The following is a 14507-nucleotide window of genomic DNA, read 5'->3' on the forward strand; positions in this document are numbered from 1 at the left end:
ATTGCATGTTTGTCACCCTTTGGAATCCATCTATTTTTTTACCTCTTCCAGCTGTCTTGTGATCTCTTGTTTGATACAGACTTCTCTATTTACTTGTTTACATTGTTATAGACTCAAAAAAAGAGATAAAAAAGCAATTTCTTCTCGATCTAAGAACCTGTATCGTCATAAACTTTACAAAGTTTATGCAAATTTGAAGAAAGAACACTCTTTTGTACTCCACTTCTATAAAAAGCATCTACTTTTATAAGTTAGGCCTTCCTTGTCTGCCCGAAGAGTTGATTTCACATACCATGAAAAATCGTGTTTGTTTCTTCCATTTCTTTTTCTTTTACATCACACTCACTCTCTTGTTCTCACTTGTGGCTGTTAAGCAGCCATGAAATGAGCCAGGAGCTCTGATTTCACTCACCATCTGGTTGAGGTACGCTTAAAGTGTTTGATTTCTCACTCTGGCATGTACCATGATTAGTGTGTTTGGCTGATACTGCTGATGGGAGGATTGTTTCAGCCAGGGTTTATGAAAAGTGCTGTGACTCATCCATCTTTCTGACACTCACTTCATTCACGATCTCCTGCTCATGTTTATGAACATGCGAATCAGGGTTTATGCAGGTACGTCTCCAACATGAGCCTTATTAGATAACTGTTCCTGTTCCTGTCCATAGTGTTGTTTCATTTGAGAAATATTTGCATAGGTTGGATTTTCTGAATACAATGGCTGTCATGCTTATTGCATATTGCATATGCATGTTTTTATGTGCAAATGGTGCGCATATCAATTTAGATTTTATTTTGACTTAATAAATAGAGATCTTATGCAAATGTATTCGGAAATATCTTAGTTCTTTGTTGTTGTTGTTTTAATGCAAGAATAAAATGACCCTCCAATCATATTTGTAGATTATTTTAAACATTACACTGTAATATAATGAGATTCTGTTGATTTTGTCTTGTTATACTCATGAGAGCCTAAAGTAAATAAAGACAAATTTATGCCCCCACAGCGATGTAACTGCAAAATCAAAAGAATTACATTAGCATGTTTTCTAATAGTATTTGCAAGCATGCATTAAAACCAAAACATAATTTGGGGAGGTATTCATAGGTCAGTGTAGACTGACAAGAAAGGATGAGTGGGAGGAGTCAGGAAATGACTGACATGTGAGGTCACTGCAGCACAAAATTCTGCTGTGCCTTGTTTCTCACATGCATTTGCATACTGAATTGAAATTGATTGATCACTTATGTCTTGCATTTATTGTTCATATATTCTTTTGCTACCTTGCAAGCATTGATATTTCCTTCAGGTAAAGCTTGACAGACAGCACCGAACCTGCTGATAATGAAACAGATGTTATGGCCTTCCCAGTATTTTTCGCATCTCTAAATTCATCCTGTTCTTTTAATCATAACAAACCCTTCTGTTGAGCCCGTAGCTTGATGTTTTGTAATTAACAGATTACTAAAGCTATAAAAATGATGCTTCAATCTGTCCAATCATAAGTGCTCGCTACGGGCCCCCCAGAGAGCCCCCCCTCCCAATCAATTAACACCTTGTCTGAGGACGGCAGTGCCAATGCTGCATCTGTGTTTTAATATCGCAGTCTGCTCTGTCTAGCTGATGTGTGGCACTCCTGGGAAGAGGAACAGTGCGCTGGTTTGGAAACACTCTGATAATCACTAAATGATGATGTGATTAATTAGTTCCTTTCCCTCCAGCACACTATGTGTTGAGTGCTTTTGTGGGACACAGAGGGGTGCCCACCGTCCATCCAGCCGTCCGCATGAAAAACAAATGTGCTCCTCTTTAGATCTGAGCGAGCCAGCCAGTCATGTTGAACAGACTTTTTGATGATGCTGGCAGATGCTGGTACAGTATGTGAATGAATTATGTGATTTTATGTGTTAGTAGTGTATAAAATGGCAATGAATTTCAACATATATGCTCTATGCTCGATTTAATGTCAAACTCTTCATTAATAATAATAATAATAATAATAATAATAATAATAATAATAAAAAAATTTTAAACTACCATATGATTATTTGCTTCTCACCAAATATTTTGAATATGTATTTATAATATAAGGGCTGCACGATAAATCACATGCACAGCTTGTCAGTGAGCAACGGCTCTGTGTTTTAAATTAAACAACCTGGAGAATGGAGGGATGGATTATTATTATATTATTAGAACTTTGTGATGTTGGTGGTTTTCCTCCTATCACCTGCTTTCTTCAGATCCTTCCACAACATTTCCTATTGGATTAAGGTCCCATCTTTGGCTCCGCCATCTTAAAACATTAACTTTGTTCTTCTTTCTCCATTCTTTGGTAGAACGACTTGTTGCATTTCCTAGTTTATCTTGAGATTCAGTTTTTGGACACATGTCCTGACGTTTTCCTTTGTAATTTGCTGGTCTAATTCAGAATTCATTGTTTCATCAATAATGGCAATCCACCCTGGGCCATATAGAGCAGAACAGGCCCAAACCATGATACTACCACCACCATGTTTCACAGATAGGATAAGGTTCTTATGCTGGAATGCAATGTTTTTTTAATTTCTCCAAACATAATGCTTATCATTTAAATCAAAAAGTTCTATTTTGGTCTCATCTGTCCACAAAACATTTTTTTTTCTGATAGCCCTCTGGCTTGTTCACATGATCTTTGGCAAACTGCAGGCGGGCAGAAATGTTATTTTTGGAGAGCTGTGGTTTTCTCCTTGCAACTCTGCCATGCACACCGTGGTTGTTTAGTGTTCTCCTGAAGATGGACTCAGGAACATTAACATTAGCCAATGTGAGAAAGGCTTTTTCTTGCTTAGAAGTTACCCTGGGGACTTTTGCATCCGCGCAGACTATTACACGTCTTATTTTTGGAGTGATCTTTGTTCTCTCATTTTGGTGGATTTTCATCTCATTTGTTTGATTGGGTTCTCTTTGTTAACTTTTAGGAATAGTGAGAAAATGTGATGATCTTTTGGGTTATATTTATGCAGAAATATAGAAGACTCTAAATGGTTTACAAACTTTCAAGCAAAGAAAACAGAAACCCACAGACACGTTACAAGCCTGCCTGCTGAGAGCATGTATAAGTTGAGGTCATCCACTGGAGGTAGAGTTTTCCATTTCTTACTGATGCATTCCATCTCTCTTTGATAGCCTGCTCACAATCTCCCCAAAAGCTGTTCTGTCTTCTATCATGTTCTGGCTGTTAAGCACTTCTGAGTTCCTAGTCAGTACTTGGCAAAGGTCTCCTGAGTTCAAAACATGAGTGGTCCAGATGCACAGCAGGGAGGAAACACCACTGTTCTATTTTTTATTTAGTTTTTTCCTCCCAGGATCAAAAGGTGGGTTTAAAGGACTGTATCCATCTCTGTGACTATCTGCTATATAAGGACAGTCTAGACCAACAGAAATACTTGGCCATACTAATGTAGCGGACTAGACTGTCAGGCTGACCACTGGCATACTGAATAAGAAGAAAAATATTCTATTTGCAGAAACCTCATTAGGAAGGCAACACTAATTTGCTGAAAAATGTGTTAACTTTGTAATTCGTTTATTGTAGTGTTACTAGTACAATTAATTGTTGCAGTAGTTGTGGCAGTCTGAAAACTGGTTTGATTTAAATTTGTTCAATTTAAGCATTATAAATTGTAATTACACTCATTTGTTGATTGCTATAACAGTCAGCATGCAGTGCAAAACTGTTTATAATAATGGAAATCTGTTGTTTTACTATCAGGGTGAAAAGAACACTTGACAATAACAAATTCTAATGGACGTTTTAAAGTATGTCATTAAATCCAATTCCATGTGGTTTTCTGCATGGGTTTATGTGGTAAGAAACAAAGCACTTGCCAGTCTTCCACACTGGCACAATCTAGCCCAGTTAATGCTGATTTCTCTCTCTCTCTCTCTCTCTCTCTCTCTCTCCCTCTGTGTGTGTGTGTGTGTGTGTGGGTGGGTAAGTGTGTGAGTGAATGTGTGTTTTTCTATCCCGCTGGGGACTCAAACTAGAATACACACTGACTCATGGGGACTCATGCCACCGTGGGGACCCAAACTGAGGTCCCCATGAGGAAACAAGCTTATAAATCATACAGAATGAGTTTTTTTTAAGAATGTAAAAATGCTGAAAGTTTTCTGTGTGGGGTAGATTTATGTGTACGGTTGGGGTAGGGCAATAGAATATATGGTTTATACAGTATAAAAGCTATTATGCCTATGGAGAGTCCCCACAAGGATTAAGCCAGACATGAGTGTGTGTGTGTGTGTGTGTGTGTGTGGCTGTGCGTGTGTGATCTAATGTTTCTATAGCAACTGTTCATGGCAGTTTTCAGATTTACAGATGCAATGCAAGTCTTTCTGTGTTATATAAAATTAACAATATGTCTGTGGTTTCATGTTAGAACAATATTACAGCTGTTTTTCTCTGCAACAATGACATTTCGGGGGGATTTACCCTTAATTACATGAATATATATATATATATATATATATATATATATATATATATATATATATATATATATATATATATATATATATATATATATATATATATATATATATATATATATGTGTATATATATGTATATATATGTATATATATGTATATATATATATATGCCAGTAGTTCTCGATTCCATTCATCACGCCCCCCTGCTCTGTACATTATGTATGTTTCTCTTTTCGCTTCAGACATTTGTTCTATTTGAACATATGTGCCCTGCGAAGTGGACATCACTGGATATTCCACCATGATTCCAGGTCGAAGTGAACGTATATGTTCCATTCAAAGTGCATTGAAGTGTGCGAGATGTACATTTAAAATGTTTTTATTTACAGAGGTATATGATGTCACACTTGATGTCCATGTGTGAAGACTTTTTGCAGACTTTTTGACTTTTTTTTTTTTGTGCTTTGGACAAGCTATATTCAAGCCATTTTCATGTACGTTTTCCTTGGAAACTCATTCTCTTCAATTCTGAGCAGTGCATTTTAAATAATTATAATAAATAGTCCATTTCCTCACACTAATGCTTTGACTCATCCATTCTTTTTAAATCTATGGTCACAAAGAAAAAACTGGAACAGAAGGCCGAATCAATTACTGTAAATATGTATTTGACCTCAGAGGCATTTCACATTTTAGCCCACAAAAAAGAGTGAAAAAAAAAAAAAAACTATTTAGAAATGTGTAATGTGTTTTTGTTTTTTACTTTACTGTTTTGCCTAGAAGCAAAAATTAAATATAAATAAATAAATACATACATAAATACATTGAAATTGAATGTAAAAACTAATCAATAATTATTCATTTTTATTTTAAAAAAATCTTGCGTAGCGCACCTTTAATGGTCTGTCATAATCCCAAATGAGGATGGTAAATGATGTGAAAAATTTGCTTTCTGTTTAACAACCCTCCCCTTTCCTCTATAATGTCCTCTGTTCAGCTGATCAAACTGGGACTTTGTGATTTAAGGATTCTGCCACAGATGAGTTAAGAGACTCTCTGCCCTGCGCTCTCTACATTTCTGGTAATAAATCAGGTGTCTTGTCAGCTGTAGCTAACTGACATAATCAATACAGATGCATCCAGGGACAAGATGTGCTACTAAGATGCATTACCAGCATCTGGGCTTTGATCCCTAATACGAATGAGGTCAAGTGAAAAGTTGGCGGTCAGAAAATGTGTGTTTTACACCCAACCTGCCACCGAAGAAAGCGGAATGGCAAGGTTTATCTCATGTTGTGATGGACTTATTTGTCATTTCCTTTTTACCCCCTCAAGAACCAATTGTATTAATAGCCCAAATGTATTAACAATTTAATTATAAGATAGGGGGAAAAAAGTCTTTAGTTTCATTTTGTTAAGGAGCTATAAAATTTTACTCTCCCTTAATGCATTTTATTATAAAAGTTGCTTAATTATTAAATCAATGCCCACTGTGTTGAAAATTATGCCGTTTCAACAACTCATTCTAATGTTTTTGAGAAAGACTAATCTTTGTAAAAGTTTCACTCTAACCAAAAAAACTGGAGAAATTAAATTGTTTTGCTCTGCCATTATAAAACATGCCTTCCTAGGAAGCAGTTCTTTTGCAGGAAAATCTTTCTCAACTGTTGCAGGCTATTTCATGTAAGCATCTTGAATCCACTGTAGGTTATCTGCCGCAAGAAAGATGATATAAAGCTTATAACTTAAGTTGGGAAGGCACATTTTATCCCATTTTCCAGGCAGGTAAAAATCAACCTGTCAAATCCCCCTTGAAGCCAATAACTGACAGAAAACATTGTGTGAACTTGGCATCGCTAGCTTGGGGAAAAGACAGAGAAAAACAACCATGAAGTTGGGAAGGTCGAGTGACTTCAGTGTTAAGCAATTTCATGTTACACACATAAATACAATCATACAACACATGGCAACTCAGAAGCAGCTTATTTATTATTGCTTATGGCTGTGATACAGTCATGCATGCTGAAATTGCCACATACCTAAGATAAAGGGATATTATGAATTATCAGAGAATGCGTAAAAGTAATTTTTAATTATTAAAAAATGTTTTCCTCAGTGTCCTCCTGGTTTGAGCCCAATGAAGGATGGCACTGGTTGCTATGACCACCACATTGGCATTGACTGCTCTGATGGCTTTAATGGGGGCTGTGAACAGCTGTGCCTTCAGCAGCTGGCACCTCTGGAGGAGGACCCTACTCTCTACAACATCCTGATGTTCTGCGGGTGAGATTCTAAACTTTATATACACATAAAGACTGTATGATAAATAGATATTTGTTAAGCCCCTTTAGGCTTTAGGCTTTTTTTTCATGAACACAGTCATGCTAAAAAAACAACAACAAACAAATAGAAAAAAGTTTTTGCTACCTGCTCTTTTCTTTTGAATAATATCCTGCACAGTATGTGCATTATGGTTAGTTCAACTGATTATTCATGCAGTTCACGGCACCTTACAGTAACTTTTTTTTTTCTTTCTACATTTTTACTTTACCTTTACTTTTTTAGTCTGTGGTGGAAGTTTGTGTCTGTGTGTGAATTGCCAAACTTTTTATGTTCCCACATTTCTTTATGTCACGTCATGTTTCTTTAAATTGTTTCATCATTAACTTCAAATTACAAACTGGCAAATCTGAACTTGTTGAAACATGCTAATATTATCAACACAAAAAAAGAAATAATAAAATAAAATAAAATAAAGTTTGTATTATTATTATTAATATTATTATTCTCTTTCACTGACCAAGGTAATAATGTTCGCTGTGCTCAGTTTTAGTCTTGGGTGCATAGATCAATCAACACATCATATTCTAGTGAGGGTTCCGCACTCGCCTAATCACTTTCAATTTATTTCAATTTAGTAACAGAGCATACAACAGACGTTTCAGCAGCAAGCCTTAAGTAAATACAGTAAATAATAAATAAAATAAATACAGTAAAATCAGTTGTATTGTAAAATATTATGGTTTCAAACAACTTTTCTCTTTTTTTTGATATTTTAAAAATTCATTTATTTTTGAGATGGGAAAGATTAATTTTCAGCTGCCATTACTGTAGTCTTCAGTGTCACAAATTATTCTTCGTAAATAATTATTAATATGCAGATGTGCTTCTCCAAAAACATTTCCTGTTATTATCAATGTTTAAAACAGTTGTTCTGCTTAAAAATGTTTTGTAGAATTGTGATACTTTTTTTTTCAGGATTCTTTAATTAATAGACAGATCAAAAGAACTGCATTTATTTGAAATGGAAATATTTAATTTATTTATCTATCACTTTTGAGACATTCTATGCATCTTCGCTGAATAAAAGGTTTACGTTTTTCCATTTTAAAAAAAATGCAGAATAAATAGCCATCTTCTTTTCTGCTAACACAACATTTTTCCTGACCTATGCAGAGTCTCTGAGATCATTCACTGTTATAGTCATGTCTCTTCGACTAAAGTTGGCAAATGTGCATAATTGTGACAGGCGATCAGAAGCCACTTAAATAGTGTTATGGATGTGCAACCAAGAGAATAAGTGTAATCTACGCTGATGACAGTTTCCTGTAAAACAGTAGTGTGTTACCAAGAGAAGTGAGACACCACCTCTTTTTTACAGAGCAGATGTGACAGCTTAGTTTTTTAAGTCCCAGAAATATAAATGACTCCTGTGAGCTGTCACACTATTAGAATGAAACTGTTTAGCAGTAAATAAAAATAATTGCCAATCTTAAGTTCGTGACAGATGCTTTGCTGTGAGATCATTTCCTGTGGCGCTAGGTAATTTTGAATGGCGAACTGATACATTTCTCGGTTTCATTAAGCAAAAAAAAAAAAAAAAAAAAAAAAAATTAGACCTACTGTATGGGACAAATAACACACTAGGAATTCATAAAGCTTTAAGTGCTAATGCATTCATAATGCACACATTGATTCCTTACATAATATTTTGTGTAATGTGATAAACAAAGTCTTTCCATTTAATTGCAATTGCAATACATTAACAACAATAAATATATCAATATATTGGCGATGAAACTATCATTACTCAGGAATTACTAGTATATTTCAAAAGTAATTAAGTAAATGGAAAGTAATACATTGAATAAAATGTGAAATTCTAATATAGAAATACTTAAGTAGTTAGGAAAACATTCTTATGATTTTACGTTTTATTTACTTTATTTTTATTTAAGTTTTATATCTTCATGATCAAAATCATGTTAGATTCACATTACAGTGTGCATTTTAACGGTTCCCTATTCGTGGTAACATGTTTAAAGATATATTTGCTCATTTAAAAAGTATTTTTGTTCAATTTTTATGTCGGATTTCAGTTGAGAACTGATTACAAGAATTCTTTAAATGTAGTGTCCAATATAGTACATATAAACGGCATAAATAAACATGATCTCATTTTTATTTCTTCTTTTATTGTTTTTCTACTTTTAAACAAAACAATGGTACATCATTTGTTGGTCATTGCACAATTCCCACATCATCACTTGAATGATTTAATAGTCTTTCAAGACTTTACTATTATTCTAAAATGATAAATAAAGAAACGTATCATAAGGAATCATTTGTTGTATCTGAACATTTGACTGATAGAGGCAAGCATTATCTTACTTTGGCAGACATCTGCTCTTCTTTCTTCTCTTCCTTTAGCTCATATCTTTTCCTCGTTGCATTGTTTCTAGATGTATTGAAGATTATAAGAGAGGAGCAGACGGTCGCTCATGTCAGCCGCTGTCAGAAGTCTGCACCGAGGGAGTGGACTGCGGGGACACAGTTGACATCCCGGCCAACCAGACTGTGTTCGGGGACCTCTTCTACGGCTACAATAACCACACCAAAGAGATTACATCAGGACAGATCCTTAAGGCTTCCTTCAGGTGAACATGTACTATGTGCTTGATTTTACCAGTGCTAAGGGTCAAAGATGACTTATTTCCATCCATTTTTAATAGCAATATTGTGCTGATAATGTGAAATGTGGTAAAATCAGAAGTTCCTTTGCCCAATTTAATAAAAGCGCAATTCATGTACAGCAGATTTTCTATCTAGTTGCACAAAGACACTTTGAAGATTCCCATAATTAAAAGAGCACTTTGTTCAACCTAAAGGTCACCATGCAAAGTCATTGACTGCCCTGAAATTGAACACGGACACTTACAGATGCAGGATCCTGCAGCAGTTCTGTTTACTCCACATGATTTGATTGGTGCGGTATGGGAGGTGGGAGGCCTGACTGATGGAGAAATGGTGGGAGGAGAGTTAATATTATCAAGAAGCCAAATCTCAAAAGCTCTGATCTCATCTGTAGGCACCCGGAGAGACACTGGGTTTAGACAGCCTTTGAACAGCACCACTGACCATGCTTCAGGATTTACTCTCTGTGCAGTTCCCTCCACCTTTTGAGAGGCACTAATGTGAGCTCTAATTATGTGGAATGGCGAGGAGCAAATTAAAGATGACCATAAGCAAGTTTGGTTTAATAGGGCTTAATTTGGCTAGCTAAAGCTACTAGATCTTAAGTTGAACAAAAGGAGGACATGGCAAGCTCGTTAATCCTTTGTAAAGTATTGCAGGGTTACGATAATAAATTTCAGACCTGAGGAAAGAGTCGAACTTGTGGTGCTCGGGAGGAGCAGCGGCAAGAATTTTTTTTTTTTTTTTTGATGAATTCACTGTTGTTTGGATAATTCAATACGAATAAATAGTATTCACTAATATTGCCATTTATTTGTATGCAGTGTTTCTGTTGTTTTAGGTCCTGATTTACTAAAGAAAATATCAAATCTGTTAAAATTGCACAATACACACATAATATGTGCTGAACACCTCAACACAATTTGCACACAAGTTGGTTGTGAATTTTTCCGATATGGGGAATTAAGCAGACTTCTACCATCTGGTGTGATTTCCTGATTATGAATTAAGTTTGAGTTCAGTACGTTATTATTATTATTTATTTATTCAGTTGTTTTAAGTGATTAATACATTTATTCAGCTTGGAAACATCCAGTTGGTCAAAAGTGACAGTAAAGGCATTTACAATTTTACGAAAAACTTAAATAAACTTTCAAATAAATACTCATCAATGAAACTGAAATGTATCATTGTTTCCACAAAAAAAATATTAAGGTGTACAACTGTTTTAGACTGTGATTATACAAAGACATGTTTCTTGAGGGATCTTAAGACCCTAAATTCAGCATTAACTTTGCAGGAATAAATTACATTTCAAAATACATTAAAAACAGAAAACTGTTTTTTAGGTTGTAATAATATTTCACATTATTTCTGCTGTTACTGATTTTTTGATCAAAAAATGCAACCTTGGTGAACACGAGGCTTCTTTCAAAAACATTAGAAAAAAATATTTCCGATCCTAAATTTTGAATAGGAGTCTATATGTATGTGTGTGTGTGTGTGTGTGTGTTTATGCCAAGTTATAATGCTCTTTTCTTCCTTCGATTGTCTTATTTCAAATGAAATTCTGTTAACACTTGCTTTGCCGCTTTTCAGTAGTAGCACATATAGGATTTTCTGCATATTGTATATACTAAGAAGGGTATTTGCAATGAAAAGAAGGACAGTGACTTTAAATATTAGTTAAATTTGAACATATTTAGTGCCATGTTTAATAGATTTTGAGTGCCAAAACATTATTATTATTATTATTATTATTATTATTATTATTATTATTATTATTATTATTATTATTATTATTATTATTATTATTATTATTTTTTTGTACAAAAATATTACATGCAAAATCTTTAATTCACCCAGGGTCGTCTGTCAAAGAAAAAGTGAGATGTAACATTGCAAATAATTTATATATATTATATAATTATATTACATCAACTCCATGCAATGTACACTCAATAAATTCAGGAGGAATTAAACAAACATTTATTTTGCCAGATTAAAAAAAAAAAAAAAAAACAACTGCCAGATAAAACTCATCCAGAGGATTTGAAGTTGTTCATTATTCTGTTTTAAACTTACACAAGGCCGTGTGTTTCCTATGGCGCTTCACCAAAAATTACTGCCCAAAATTCTGGGTTGTCACACAGCAGCTGCTTTTACAATCTGACTCATATCTGAAAGGCATGGTTACATTTTCATGCTGTTTAATCGTGAATGTGAGGTGCAACATATTTCCTGTGACAACCTGCCCAAAAGACAATGCATGTATTAGCTCCTGTTTGATTATTATTACATTTTTTTTAAGGTTTATGGTGTTCTCAGATAGATGAGCATGCCATTTTGAAAGTCCTGCATTGCAGCGATGGTGTGCAGCTGGATGTTTCCTTTCTCTGTAAAGTAACTTGAATGTAAAGTAATTGTAAAGTAAAAAAAAAAAAAAAAATGTAGAGGACAGTCATGAAACTGGGAACATAGAGGACAGATTTATTGAGCTTGCTTTTCTAAAGTCCAGCTTATCTAAACATGGAAGTGTTTGAGGTAAACCATTTGAGATCATATTGAAAATTCTGATTATCAATTCAGTTATATTTAGTATTTTGGCAAAAGTCTCAGTTTGGTATAAAGCACACTTCATGCAATCATAAATATTATATTATTATTTACTCATATTTCAGTGTTTTTTTTTTGATCAGTGTTTTTTTGAAACGATGAAAGTCAGTCAGGTCCAGTATTGTTTGGAGCACAGACAGAGACAATATTAACACCTTCCCAAAAATAAAACCTATTTTTTTTACCCTCCGCTGTCTTCTAGCTTGTATTTGAATATTTTTCTCCCCCATGTTTCCTTATTTAATGCTAATGCATACCTCTATATCTGTTAAACACACAGATATTATGACAGTGAAAGAATTTGTTGATTTCAGTCAGTTCAATCTCAAAATACCAGTATGTTGTGCTTGTCAGTTGTCAGCATAATTTAGCTTTTAATTCATCCTAGTTTGGTACTGCGTATCTGGAAGCCAACTGCATGTCCATGCTCATCATTTTAATTATACGTAGTCTTTTGAAATGTAGCATCTGGCATGTTGCAAGCCAAATCGGCACCTCCCCAAGCAGTAATTGACATGTTACAGTGCCATTTACAAAAATACATTAGTGCTATTTTTGTGCCAATTTTATGATTGCCACACAAATGTATCTGTATATTCTCTCTTTCTGTCTGTCTAATAATAAGAGAAACTTGCTACATGTGTGAACATTCTTTTAGTATTCTCAGCTTTAAATTTTAAGCACCTCCATTCGGTGTTATTGGAAAAGGACAAATTAAGATGACAGGTAAAGTTTGTCAAGACAAACCTGGATTTTAGCTTGCTGTTTTAAGTTTAAAATCATTCTAAAAGCTTACTGCTTGTAAAAGTATTTACTGTTCGTAGCTGGGTGGATGGATTGGATACTTGCTGTGACATTTCTAGGGTGTTTGTTATTTCATATCTGTCCTCTATGTTCCCGGTTTCATGACTGCCCTCTACATTTCTTCATAAAAGTTACATTACAGAGAAAGGAAACATCCAGCTGCACACCCTCGCTGCAATACAGGGCTTTCAAAATGGCATGCTCCTCTATCTGAGAACACCATTAACTTCCTATGGCATTGCTGCCAAACTCTATAGCTTGTTGAGCAGCAGCCCGTATCTGTGTACCATAGTGTTTATAGACCAGAGTGCAAAGAAATTAAGAAAATTAAGTAAATTATGCAAACATTTTATTGACACCTTAATTAAATATACAGTACTATATACAGGCTTTTAGAGATCATTCAAAATACACATGCCTACTTCCTCCTCCATATCTTGTGTGCATTGCCAGGCAGGATTTTATTTAGATTTCTGTCTTAACATCATGAGACTTTCCACTTAAAAACATGTGCCCTTTCCTAATTGCTTTCCCTCTCCTCTGGGTTCCAGCCTTAACCAGTTTCACTTCCATTCCTTCCCAGTGTGTTTTGAGCTGGGTTTAATGAATTTTTCAGTGGCCTTTGTTCTCATTAAGACTTTGCAGAGTCGTGATCAGGACTACCTCTCTTAAAATCTCCCAGTTGGGTGTTTCTATCCACAGCAAGAAACTCAAAGTACTACCTTTCTCCCAGCACTAAATTAAAACATCACACACAGACTGTGAACAGTCTGATTATTTTTAAAAGCCTGAAGTCTGAGCTATTTTCAAATGTCTCTCTTTTTTAATGTTCTTGTTGCTTTCAATTAGAATTATAATTTTCTCTTATAAATGGAATGTTTATTTCAGGTATTCAGTATGATGTGATATTATCACAACTTTAATGTAAAACAAAATAATTTATATATGTAGAATTATTATGATTTATTTATTTTTTTCTTTTCTGTTTAAGCATCTTCACCATCTGTTTGACTGACCAGCAGCAGGTCGGGAGTGTTTGGACAGACAGTTCTGTTTAGTGGCACAGAAATTGCACAATTCTGCCTTAATCTAGAATGGGTGAAATTTGAGCAAGTATTTTTAGTTTATTTTCTTCAGCCCACATATTATGATTAATTATGTGTGAAATCATCTCTTAATTACATTAATTGATAACTGGATATCTCATTATCTTGCCTGAAATGGGATCTCAACTTCACACAGTTTACTTATTAAAATGTTCCATTTCCCAGGTGTTTTTTAAAGACGTCTTCTATCAGTATTATACTCTATTATAATCTGTTGCTGGACAAAAGCAGTTCACCTAGTTTTACATTTGAAATTTTTCTATTGTCCATTTTGAATTATTTTTTTTTTTCTCATTTGACAGATAATCCCAACTGTGATGCCTAGAGCATCTTATAAAACTTGCATGTTGTCTATAATTACCTTACTGCTAGATGTTATTGCTGAAATCTCCCTCTTGTATGTCCGTTCTTTGTCTGTGCACATGATTAATGAAGTCACGTCGCGACTGAGGTTTTTCTCAGGAGACTTTTCTGTATGCAGTCTATATTTTTAGATTTTAGATTACTTGGGAAAAGTAACAAGCATTAAAAGCAT

The 14507-nt window shown here is 34.5% G+C and overlaps 1 protein-coding gene across 2 annotated transcripts in view; it reads left to right on the forward strand.

Annotated features, from left to right (window-relative positions):
• The window catches only part of astn1 (astrotactin 1), a 205213-nt gene that overhangs the window by 98388 nt on the left and 92318 nt on the right, over positions 1-14507 (forward strand). For both annotated transcript variants that reach the window (XM_052618992.1, XM_052618999.1), the window contains exons 12-13: positions 6589-6755; positions 9215-9409. In XM_052618992.1, coding sequence (XP_052474952.1) covers positions 6589-6755; positions 9215-9409 — 362 coding nt within the window. The remainder of the gene's footprint in view (positions 1-6588; positions 6756-9214; positions 9410-14507) is intronic.

This window comes from Carassius gibelio, chromosome A2 (assembly GCF_023724105.1).
Source record: "Carassius gibelio isolate Cgi1373 ecotype wild population from Czech Republic chromosome A2, carGib1.2-hapl.c, whole genome shotgun sequence".
Taxonomy (NCBI): Eukaryota; Metazoa; Chordata; class Actinopteri; order Cypriniformes; family Cyprinidae; genus Carassius; species Carassius gibelio.